A 12113-nucleotide genomic window follows, 5' to 3' on the forward strand; every position below is an offset into this window, starting at 1 on the left:
ACTCAGAATCTTGTAGCGTTTATAATGTGTCGAACTGCAAATTACCTTTTTAAAGTTTGTTTTCTTTTATTTCTGACAGAGAAGGGCAAGGCAAACACAAGTGTCTTACGGATTCCTAATTTGAGAACTACACACAGGCTCCAAGGAACTAACACTAAAGTCGCAGATTTTATCATACTCCATAATTTTTGCTTACGCTGTTTAGTGTTTGATGCCTGTATAAGCTACGTTTGGTGGGGCGTGTGAGAGGTCAGTTGTCATCAAATCCGACCCTAATTTATTATTCTCATTTGTAAATACACGAATTTGTGAGTAATTAATGCATTCTCATGCTAATTGCTTTTGTAATTAAAAAAAAAAAAACATTGAACCAAATGTAAAGACTACGTAGTGTATATTCCTCCACCAAACAGTCTGTGGTCTTAAAAATAGCAGGTAGTTCACTTCGTATATTCACCAATGCTTGATGATACTGGCCCATTTTAATCAAAAAAGTGCATTTTCCAAAAATGATGGTGCATATTGTTGTCCTTTTCACTCTCAGTGCTTTCCTATAAGCAAATGGCTTAAAGTGTGAACAGCAAATGATAATATCTACCTGTCTACTAGGCTGTGCCTCCATTGTACCAAACACTTACTACGCACACGTTCACACACACAGCTCACCACATTAACACAGATTCAGCTGGGTGACCGACATCGCTTCCATGATGCTGCTTCCTTATGGACCTTACACCTGGAAGCTAGCCTGATGGGCAGCAGGTCTCCTCTTTGCTCGGCAGGGATGTGTGCACACTCCCTCATCGGCGACTTACTTTTACAGACGGGTGATTTTCCTGTCCATTTCATATCTGCTTTACACGTCCTGTGCTCAGACCCAGCCGCGAGGAAAAATCCGGGATGGCAGGTGTACACTAACGTGTAACCGAAGGTGGGGAGGTCTATCGCTCTCACATCCGCGTGGGCCGGCGTTTCTGGCTGCCTGCAGGCGTGGGCTGAAATGGCATGTATTCCATTAGAAAACGCTGACTTTTTGTTTATGGGAGTTAGCACATGTCTCTAAAGCAATAAGGAAATATGGCAAAATTTGGAAATGGTTGTAAAGTTGGTGTGCTACTCAAAATTCTGAATACGGTAGCTTTAAATTTCCCCAATATTCTCTGCAACTTTTAACATAACAAACACTTGGTATTTACCAGTTCTTCTTACCCAACCCTCCCTCTATCTATCTATCTATCATCTATCATCTATCTAAGCTCCTTCTCTACATTTAAGTGTGTGTAATTAATTATGTGTAGAAATTCAGAATATAAATCATAGTATTGAAATAAGTAGATCACTCTGATAGACTATTAGGGTAAATAATATGTTAAATTGCCTTAAAAGGCCAGTCCTATAAGCTACACACATACACACTGGCACATAAAAGAAACATGCCTTGATTTTTGTCTGATGGCAGCTAACAAACCTGTTATTCAGTTAAATGAAGAGTTAATCACGGTAAAAACTTAACATGTGTTTAGAAACCTAACTTAAATATTACAGATTCTTATTTCCCTTATAATCTAACTTAGGAGTCAATAAGGTTGCAATGTGTAAATCTCTAGTAACTTCTTACTCGTTATAAGGCTCACGTGTATGTCTCAAGTAAAGGACTTGTCAGATGATTACAAAACAAGGGGACAACACTAAAATTACAAATGCAATTGTTTTAAGTATCATAATATTTTGTACTTTTGTAAAGTTTCAACATGCACATGCTTGACATTGGCAAGGTCCAAGCTTCGCAGACACACGCGTGTGTTTATATATATTTACACACACAGACACATATCCGCACATCTGCGTGTGCATAAAATATCCATATATGTAATTTGACTGGAGTATTAGCAGGGATGACTTTGAAATAAATATACATCAATACAGATAAATATACAAAAAATCACATCATATATACTATTAAAATAATTTTTCATGACGTTCTATTTTTTTAGTTTCATCACCGTAAGACTAAGAATCTGTATCTCACTAAACTGATAGAGAATGAAATACTGGCTTATGAATGATTCCTGTGACATTTCTTCCATTTTTATGATTAAATCACAAAATAAAATTTGATCCCAAGTAACGATTTGGATGATCAAGTCATATAGACTTCAATAATGACATTTAAGATGTTTCTATAAATACTGTGACCTATTCCGTGATCTCTTTTACCCTTTAATGGCCTGATGTAGACAGTCTAGAGGAACAACAGCACGTGCATAAGAAAGCTTTCTCTCCGCGCTACCGACACCATCCTCTTGTCTTTGGTTCGGGCGGGTTCCCAGACCTGAGTGTGTCCCATGGTCCCCCGGAAGGCCTGGTCAACTACATCCCACTGCCTCTCTTCTTCGCTCCCACCCATGCCCCGGCCCCCAGCTTTCTGATTCTGACGGTTTGGGGGTGTGGCTTGAGAAACCAAATCACTACCAGACTCCCAGGTGGTGCCAGCGCTGCTGGTTCTAGGGAATCAGACTCTGAGAGACTCTGGTTTAGGGAATCGAAGATGGCCAAACAAACAAAAAAATAAGGCGGCTCCCCATGATTTCCCTTGAGGGTAAACCCTTCCCAGAAGGTGCGAGAGGAAGTGGTGGGAGAAATCGCACTTACGTATACACTCGGTCTGTATCCCGCTCCAAGTTAGATTCGCGAGGCAGGTTCGGGTCGTAGAACCTTGAATGTGGTAACCTTTCCTGCACCTGAAAAACACCGTGCTTCCCACCTACAGAGGAAACCCAACATTAGCTGCAGAGGCCGACTGGACATTGGCCACATCGGGCCGTCCTGCGGGGAGCGCACCCCAGGGCGGGACACACCAGTGATGCTCCCCAGCGTCAGGCCGTTGCTTGACCCCCCGGGATGCTGGACGCATGGATGCGTGTTAGGTCTGGGGCGCTCGGTGCGAGAGGGAGCACTCGGGGGACACGGTGCGCCCCGCTCGTTTCAGGGGCTTACGTGTGTGATGAAACTATGCTTTTCCTCTCTTTGTTTTCTATTGGGGATTGGCTTCCCTTTTCCATTTTTCCTGCTACTCCCATTCTAAGTAGTCGGTATTTATTAGCCATTTATTTTTCTGTTTTCGGTTTTTGGTTTTTATTCTTTCGTGTCAGACAGGGCACGTGTCAAGGTGGTAACTAGGTTGAGGGAGGCACAGGCCTCACAGCGGCGTGAGCACATGGTCATCACGCTTATGAATTACAGAAGGAGCCGCGATTCACTCCTGTTAACACTCTGGGAACTGGGCAACTCCTGCCCTGCCGTACGATGTCTGCAAACCCAATCTGTACTCCGGAGCTTCAGAGGGGGAACTATTTATCGCCACCTGCATGCCTACGATATCTTCCCTCTAGACCTCCACAAGCGAACATCCTCCACCCCTTACTTCTCGCTACTTTGCTAAATTTCACTTCTTCCTTCCTGACCTTCCAAGGAGGCGTCCTGTGCTGCTTACTGCAATGTCCTGGGAGTGCCCATATTCTCATCTGCTTTCCTCATTTAACCGGACGTGCCTTGAAGGAGGTTTGCAGGGGTCCGTAAACATGTTTGTAGAGGATGAGCTATGGTCCTGTGTTGAAGGGAACCGAACATCTCCCCCAATCACTTACATCATGGACATGGGACCGGCTTGGGGGAACAGGAAAGGGATGAGAAATGAGCTCACGGAGAGCTGGGCTACGCTGGAAGGCAGCTTTGCACGCCCCGTGCTGGTGAGCGGGACCAAGTCTGTCCTAAGGCCTGAATGACGGACCACGCGAGTGCCCAGGTGAGGGGGCCACCCCGTCCTTGCTCTGAGGCATCAAACCCATTCCCTCAGTCCTCCACCCTTGTTTTCTCATCCGGGCCTGTCCTTATCTCCCTCACTGGGGTTGGGGAAGGATCAACTATGAGTAACAGTTGCCACGCTGAGTGGTGACGAAGAATATCAGAGAAATACAGCTCTTCTTTATCATAGGAACCTAAACGTAAAAATCAGAATTTATGCAGAAAAAAAAATGGAATTCACCTAAACTGCAAAGGAATAATGAATCTGAGATTCAGGGGTGGGCGAAGGTTAATCTGTCACCCGTGGGACGGCCTCCACCGCATTTCCTTGTCAGCTCAGGTCCTGGTCACAGAGCTCCTGGCCACTTTGCTACAGTCTTCGGCAGCAGGAAGGTGCCATGTAGCACAGGGGCCTTCTCGACAGTACATCCGCCAGCAGAAGACACCTGGCTACTCCAGCGGGTCACCGTGAATTCACCTGGCCTTTATGAATTGGTGGGACCTAGCCGGCTGGACGGCAGTCATTTCTGCATAATTAACACAGCACGACACGGGATGTCCTAGGACTAAAGTGGCTCACAGCGCCGAAGAAAACAAGCAAAAACCTGTTATATTCAAAACTTAATGTGTCCTGATGAAAAAGAACGAAAAATAAAACATTTTGGGGAGATTCCTCAGATGGTGTGAGCCACCTGTCGAGAAGATGGCCCCCGTGTCTTTAGATCGTTAGCACATCTTGCTTTCGGGTACGATACATCACTCTCCTTAGTGCAACTGTGCCTTGTCCTAAGAGGCGTGAGCAGTTTATCCGTCCCTATGGGCATCCTGAGACAGATCCCGGGGACGTGTTGCTGAAAGCAGTCCCCGTAAATGCTGACTTCCCGTGGGCTTTTGGAGGGCAGATTTAGGAGTGATAAAGCCAGGGGAGAGTGAGCAAGAGCGTCACTCGCATAGGGTACTTTCCACTACCCCAATATGTGCGGCATTATAGTCCTATAGGCCAAAAGGCATTTATGTGGGGATTAGGCCGTATTTAAGACCTAATATAAAGTACAGCAGATTTAACCCACGAGGTACCTGTGGGACTTTCCTCTGCGGGCTATAAGGTGCCATTGGGAAGTAGCCAATGTGTGTCAGAGCCAAGCAGACGGGAATATCTTAGGTGTCAGGCGAGATTGGTGGAAGTGGCTGAAGAAAAGGTCTTTTATTCTAAATTAATGGGATCCCCGCCTTGAAAGCCCCATACATATTTAACCTGGGCTCTCAACGCCACATCATCACACGGCTCTGAAGTCACTAGATTACTTTAGATGGTGGAAACATTTCATTTCAAGCTTCATTACCTTCCGTTTTTGGGTATTCCTCTAATATTACCTAAAGCGTTAATGCACTTTTTATTTAAAAAGTCAAATGAATGTCAAAAACGATACTGAGTGTGCTAATAGGTCACATAGAGAAATCACACAGAAAAGAAATATCACAAAGTCAGCTTATGCTAAGGGGCCCGCATGCACTGTCTTCTGTTTTTGTCTCTTACATTTAATATCCTTTGCCCGTTATATCGGGTCACTAAGCAGGGTCTTTTTCTGTATAGCTATTCAGTGACCAGTCACTCTGATTTGAGAATTGCCGTGTCGGAGCAGCAGACAAAAGGCATCAAATTGTGCATGGTCTCAAGTAGAAATTAATATGGCAATTGCTACTGCGTGAGTGAAGATACATCCAGGTATCCCAATTTTGACAGTTAAAATATCATGCAGAAATCCTCTCTGGATGAATTTATTTTGGGAATAGGCCATGAGTCAGACAAGGTGCGTAAATAAAAACATGCACGTATGTTCAAGTGTCAATTCTACTTTATACTTACAGAGAAACACGGTAAAATAAAAATGGGGATACCTCATATCCTCTGGAGCTATTTTGTATTCCAAAGTGTGGAGTACCGGGGTCTGGGCAGGTATTATGAGCAGGATCTGGAGTTCACATTAAAGAAAGAAAAAGAAAGGAAAAAACACGAATGCCAGACACAGTTATTATAAGGATTCTAACAATTTTACCAAAAGATCCTACAAATTGAGAAAATTATGTTTTGACAAATGTGTAAGATGTTTTGCATGAATGTTAAAAATTAAAGTAAATTGCTATTTTCATCTTCTTTACATACTTCTTCTTTAGATATTACTCCTCAGTGCCTCACCAGATTCTAAAGTGCTCTGTATATTATTTTCTGTTTTAGAATGAACATCCTTTCCCATTTTTTTGGTCAAATATACTATATTGGCTGGTTACTGTTACTGATACACTATCTTCAATAATTATTATGATCCCTTGGTTCTTAAGGATTCTACTAGTGGCCATGTCTTTTCGTCATCCATCACGCTATTGCACATTTCTTGAATTAGTTTTCTTTCAGACTTCCAAATGAGAAAAAAACATTTAATGCTTCAAAATTGAGGCCTCCTATAAACCAAAAGTGCCATCTTCCCCCTCAAAGAACACAGGACTGGAGCAATGAGGAGCATGCGGCCTTATTATTTGCTGCTCTCTAGCTGCTAGTATGAAACCAAAATCGCTAGATTAGAAACAAAATCTGTTTTCAAAAGACACTAACCTATGGGGCAGAGGAACACTGTTTCTTACCGAGACAGTAAATGTGTAATGACATTTTAGATGAAACAGCAGTAAATGTGACTGTTATTAAAAAACAGTGTTTCAATGAAATTATTTCTGAAACTGTTTGTTCTTAGGTAGGAATCATTCCATTTCTTAGGAAACAACCGAGACTATACAGATCATTGATTATTTGCCACAAACATGCAGAACATCTACTTGTTGGCTCAGTACCGCTGGGTGGAAAAAAAAAAAAAGAGCCCATCCATAAACCTGAGTCTGCAGCAGTGAGCTACGAAGAAAATTGCCCTTAATGCAAAGGGGCAGTTCTGGGATGCAGCCCACTGATAATTTGAGTTTTGACAAATACAGCTCATATCTGAATCCTTTTCACGAGACAGAAACTCAGCCTAAAAATGTGGGGTTTCAATCACTTGGAAAGCGTCTCCTGACTCGCAAGGCCCACTGTCATGCTCCCGGGTCAGCAGCCCATACGACCCGGCTCCGCTGGCCTGTGCAGGCGGCTCAGCGGCCAGGCCGGGGCTGAGAGGTAGGCCCCCGGGGGCGCTCAGCAAGCAGCGGCCAGGCTGGGTTTCTGATGACGGCCGGTGTGCGGTGGCGCAGGGATGGAGTCTTCGACAACGCCATCCTCCCCCCCAAACTGCACCTGCCAGCTGAGGCGGGGGCACGGACACGGGAGAACAAAGTGTAGCAGGTGTTTTAACAGCCTCCTAACCTCAACTCCTAATTTGCTCTGATTTAATCAGAGTAGCTGATGAGGGCTTATGCAAGGGATGACCCAGGGGAATGGTGTGTGACCCCACGACTGACCCGGTTGTAGAGGGAGCGTCCTCACCCCCAAGCACCGTCCGTGCTGTCTTGCAGTTCTTACCGATGCAGGTGGGTTGTGTGCCACTCCATGTGCCGTCCGCCTGGCAGGATCTCCTGGACGACCCCACCAGCACGAAGGGAGATTTGCACTGGAAGAAGACTTCTGACTTATAGGTGAAGCTTTTGCCACTAAGTCGCCCCTCCGCAGGGGTGCCTGGGTCTCCGCAGAACACAGCTGATGAGGATAACAAGCAGTCAGCTAACGACATGGGACTCTGTGTCAGGTGAACTCCCCCAGCTTGTGTAAGGAGTATCTGCAAACCTTCTGGGCATCACTACTCGGCCAGGCAGGGACCAGGGGCAGAGTGTGCATGCACAGGGCACCCCCAACGCGAGCGTCCGCGTTCTGCAGCATGGCTCACCAATGACTGGGGGTGGGGCAGGCCCTGTAGGTCCAGGGCAGCATGACCCCAGGAGCAAGAACTGTTGGAGGACTTACGCAGGCACTGGGGGACCTCTCCTTTCCACACGCCATGGCCTTCGCAGGAGAGGATGGCGGAGTGAGAGGGCTGGAAGCCGTCCACGCAGCTGTAACTGATGCTGGCGCCCCAATGGAAATCAGCTCCCTCCACTTTTCCATGCAGCACTTGAGGAGGTTGACCGCACATGACAGCTGTTTCCAAAGAACAAACGAGACTGAACATCCGGGGCTTCTGTGTAACTGAGAGGATCCACAACTGTAACACTCAGAGGATCCACATTTTAATTTCACCTGGATTACAAATGGCATCTCCACAGGGTTGTTTTCTTTTAATAAAAGGATTATTGAGGAAGACAGCGAATCAAAATAATAAAAATTTTCTCCAATATTTCTTCATTAGTTTAAATCAAGTACATAAAAGCAAAGTGAAGTCACAACACATCCCGCTGCAAGGGAAAGCAGGATTGAACATGACATTGGCAATATGTACAAGGCCACAGATGAAGAAATACTTGTACTCAGTATACGTCTTTTTGTGGCAGTTCCCAAGGGCAAATCAAATCAGGGCTTGCTCATATGACATGAGTACAAACTTCTGGATTTGTGTATACAGATGGCAACTTATCTGCATTTTTACATTTAAAGGTAGCATGTAATATCTCAAAGGCATAGACTGTTGATCCATTGGCTGAATAATTAAAAAGCAGGCACTCGCATGGCTGGAAAGGTTCTGGGAAAAACTCCCTTGTCAGTGTTTTATAACATCCCCGAGGCTGACGTTTACTTTGTTCATTTTTTTTTGTATATTTTTTTATTGGAGTTCGATTTGCAATCAAGATAAAAAGCTTCTGCACAGCAATAGAAACAGTCAACCAAACTAAAAGACAACCTACGGAATGGGAGAAGATATTTGCAAGTGATGTTTACTTTGTATGGGGCTGCAGAGCAAGAAGACAGTTCTCATGGGTGCTCAGCCTCGGTGCTGGCCGTGGCCCCCCTCAGGCCTGGCCATTACACTAGCGTGCAGGAGTGTTTTCTTCTGTGTGCTCATACTCATGCATTTTCATGTGAAGGAGACACAGGCACACACATCATCACACATGCACACTCAACAGCTGGAAATAGGCTTTCCCACTGCCCTTCACCTTATGCATTTCTTCACCCAATACTTCTTAGAATGCACATGTGAAGGGTAAGAGAACACGTACTCTAGACAGAAAGTAGCAAGTGGAAAGTCCCCAGGTGGGAATAACAAGGGGATGAGGAGGGGATGAGCAGGAGTCTAGTCTGAGACAAGCTCAGAGGGAGAGAGTGGTCTCTTCTGGAAGGGTCTGGCTGTCCACAGAGTTCATTACCACTGCACTGACTATTACAAAGAGAAAAAAATTGATACATTATGTGGAAAACCCCAAAACCTCCACCCCAAGATTGTGAGAACCCATACAGCAATTCAATAACATGGCAGGATAGAAACTCAATGCACAAAACTCAATGGCGTTTCTATACAGTAACAATGTGACAGAAGAAAAATTAAGGGATCAGTCTCATTTACAACTGCACCAAAAACCATAAGATACTTACAAATAAACCTAACCAAAGTGGTAAAGGATCTGTACTCTAAACACTACAGGAAAGAAATTGAGGAAGAGGTAAAGAGATGAAGAAACATTCCATGTTCATGGATTGGAAGAATAAATATCGTTAAAATGTCTAAGCCACCCAAAGTGATCTATACATTCAGTGAAACCCATATCAAAGTACCTACAACATTTTTCACAGAGCTAGAAAAAATAATCCTAAAATTTGTTTGGAACCAGAAAAGACCTCAGATAATCAGAGAAATGTTGAAAAAGAAAACCAAAGCTGGTGGCAAAACAATGCCAGACTTTGAGCTGCATTAAAAAGCTGAGATCATCAAGTCAGTATGGTCCTGGCACAATGACAGACTCATAGATCCATGGAACAGGACAGAGAACCCAGAAATGGGCCCTAAACTCTACGGTCAACTAATTTTCCACAAAGCAGGAAAGAAAAGAATATCCACTGGAAAAAAGACAGTCTTGGGACACCTGGGCGGCTCAATAGTTGAGCATCTGACTTTGGCTCAGGTCGTGACCCTGGGGTCCCAGAATGGAGTCTTACATTGGGCTCCCTGCATGGAGCCTGCTTCTCTCTCTTTCTCTCTCTGTGTGTCTCTCATAATTAATTAATTAATTAATTAATTAATTAAATAAATAAAATCTTAAAGAAAGACAGTCTCTTCAATAAATCGTGCTGGAAAATTTGGACAGCCACACATAGAAGAATGAGACTGGACTATCCTCTTACATCATACACTAAAATAAACTCTAAAAGACCTAAATGTGAGACAGGAATCCACCAAAATCCTAGAACAGGACACAGGCATCAAACTCTTTGACCTCGGCCACAGCAACTGCTTGCTAGACATGTCTCCAAAGGCAAAGGAAACAAAAGGGAAAATGAACTATCAGGACTTCATCAAGATAAGGAGCTTCTGCACAATCAAGGAAACAGTCAACAAAACTAAAAGACAACCTACAAGATGGGAGAAGATATTAGCAAATGACCTATCAGATAAAGGGCTAGTACCCAAGATCCATAAAGAACTTCTCAAACTCAACACACACACAAAACAAATAATCCAGTCCAAGAAATGGACAGAAGACACGAACAGACACTTTTCCAAATAAGTCATACAAAATAGCCAACAGACACATGAAAAAATGCTTCACATCACTTGCCACCAGGGAAATACAAATCAAATACAAAAGCCATGAGATACCAGCTCACACCGGTGAGAATGGTGAAAATTAACAAGACAGGAATGACAAATATTGGTGAGGATGCAGAGAAAGGGGAACCCTCTTGCACTGTTGGTGGGAATGCAATGTGTTATGGTCGATATCTGGGAAATGGTATGGAGGTTCCTCAAGAAGTTAAGAATAGAGCTACTGTATGACCCAGCAATTGCTCTATTAGGTATTTACCCTAAAGATACAATGTATTGATCTGAAGGGACACCTGCACCCCGATGTCCACAGCAGCAATGTCCACAGTAGCCTAACTGTGGAAGGAGCCACGATGCCCATCAATAGGTAATAGAAAAAGAAGATGTGGTCTATGTACACAATGGGATATGGCTCAGCCATCAGGACGGATACTTAGCATTTACATCGACGTGGACGGAGCTGGAGCGTATGCTGCTGAGTAAAATAAGTCAATCAGAGAAAGACCATTATCATCTGGCCTCACACATGCATAGAATTAAGGGACAGCACAGAGGATCATGGGGGAAGGGAGGGAAAAGTGAACAGGAGGTCATCAGAGGGAGACCAGCCATGAGAGAGACTCTGAACTCTAGGAAACAAACAGGTTGCTGGAGGGGGGGAACGGGTAACTGGGTGATGGGCATTAAGGAGGGCGTCGGATGGGAGGGGCGCTGGGTGTTACACGCACTGACGGATTACTGAACTCTCCATCAGAAACTAGGTGTGTACTAGGTGTTGGCTAAATCAGTTTAAATGATTAAAAAATAAAGAGTTTATAGTAAAAACAAAACAAATCAAAACAAAAAAAAACGAAGTGGACAAAAACACATGACGTCCAAGAGACCAGACCATCTTATTGGCCGCTGTCATCAATGTGCTCAGATGCCTAGGCCCCTCCTGACACTGCTTGGTGACCTTCAGCCCACATCGTCTAGTGCCGGCTTCACAACAGGTGCAGCAGCAAGGACGGCAGGTGCAGGAACAGGAGACTGTGGCCCTTACACCCTGGTGGGAGCTGTAACGAGGCCCAGAATATGCCCGTGTCCGACAGGAGAGCCAGCGCTGTGGGGAGCGCCAAACTCTCCCTGAGGCCTCACAGCAAGGTCTGTGAACCCAGGACCCCAGCCCCATCTGTCTCTCAGAGCCCGCTGACAACACCGCCTTCATCATATCATTTCCCAGCGTCCAGGGAGCAACTCCCCCAGCCCTGACTGTGATCTGAGCCCAACAACAGCCAAGCGCCACCTCTTTATGCTCGGGGCCAGCCACACTCTTGCCCCGGCTGCCTCCTCGGCCTTCCTGCCCCGCTCGGGCTGGCTGATGAGCAGGCCTGCACGTGCTCCCTGTGGCACTGGCAGAGGCGTCCTCACCACGTAGGCCCTTGCCCTGGACAACTCCCACCGGCCCCACTCCTTTCTCACCAGCAGGGCCCACCCTGGTGCAACTTGGCTCAGGCCCCTAGACCGGCGTCAGCCTGCCCTGTGCTCCCCGGAAAGTCCAACCACATGAGTCATCAATGTCTCATCCCATCTCCTTCGTGGTGTGGTGGCTTCAGTCTCAGAGGCTGTCCCCCCACCCTGAACATTGTGGGGCCAATG

General features: G+C 45.3%; 1 protein-coding gene and 1 non-coding gene across 2 annotated transcripts in view; both read right to left on the reverse strand.

Moving 5' to 3' along the window:
• CSMD1 (CUB and Sushi multiple domains 1) overlaps positions 1-12113 on the reverse strand; it is a 1871580-nt gene that overhangs the window by 17526 nt on the left and 1841941 nt on the right. The window contains 5 exon segments of the mRNA XM_072775779.1: positions 816-995; positions 2653-2764; positions 5704-5777; positions 7307-7480; positions 7745-7918. Coding sequence (XP_072631880.1) covers positions 816-995; positions 2653-2764; positions 5704-5777; positions 7307-7480; positions 7745-7918 — 714 coding nt within the window.
• Positions 3147-3249, reverse strand: LOC140605588 (small nucleolar RNA U13). The gene has a single exon (XR_012008226.1). It is a non-coding gene; the product is annotated as a small nucleolar RNA U13 (small nucleolar RNA).

Source organism: Canis lupus, chromosome 15 (assembly GCF_048164855.1).
Source record: "Canis lupus baileyi chromosome 15, mCanLup2.hap1, whole genome shotgun sequence".
NCBI classification, from domain to species: Eukaryota; Metazoa; Chordata; class Mammalia; order Carnivora; family Canidae; genus Canis; species Canis lupus.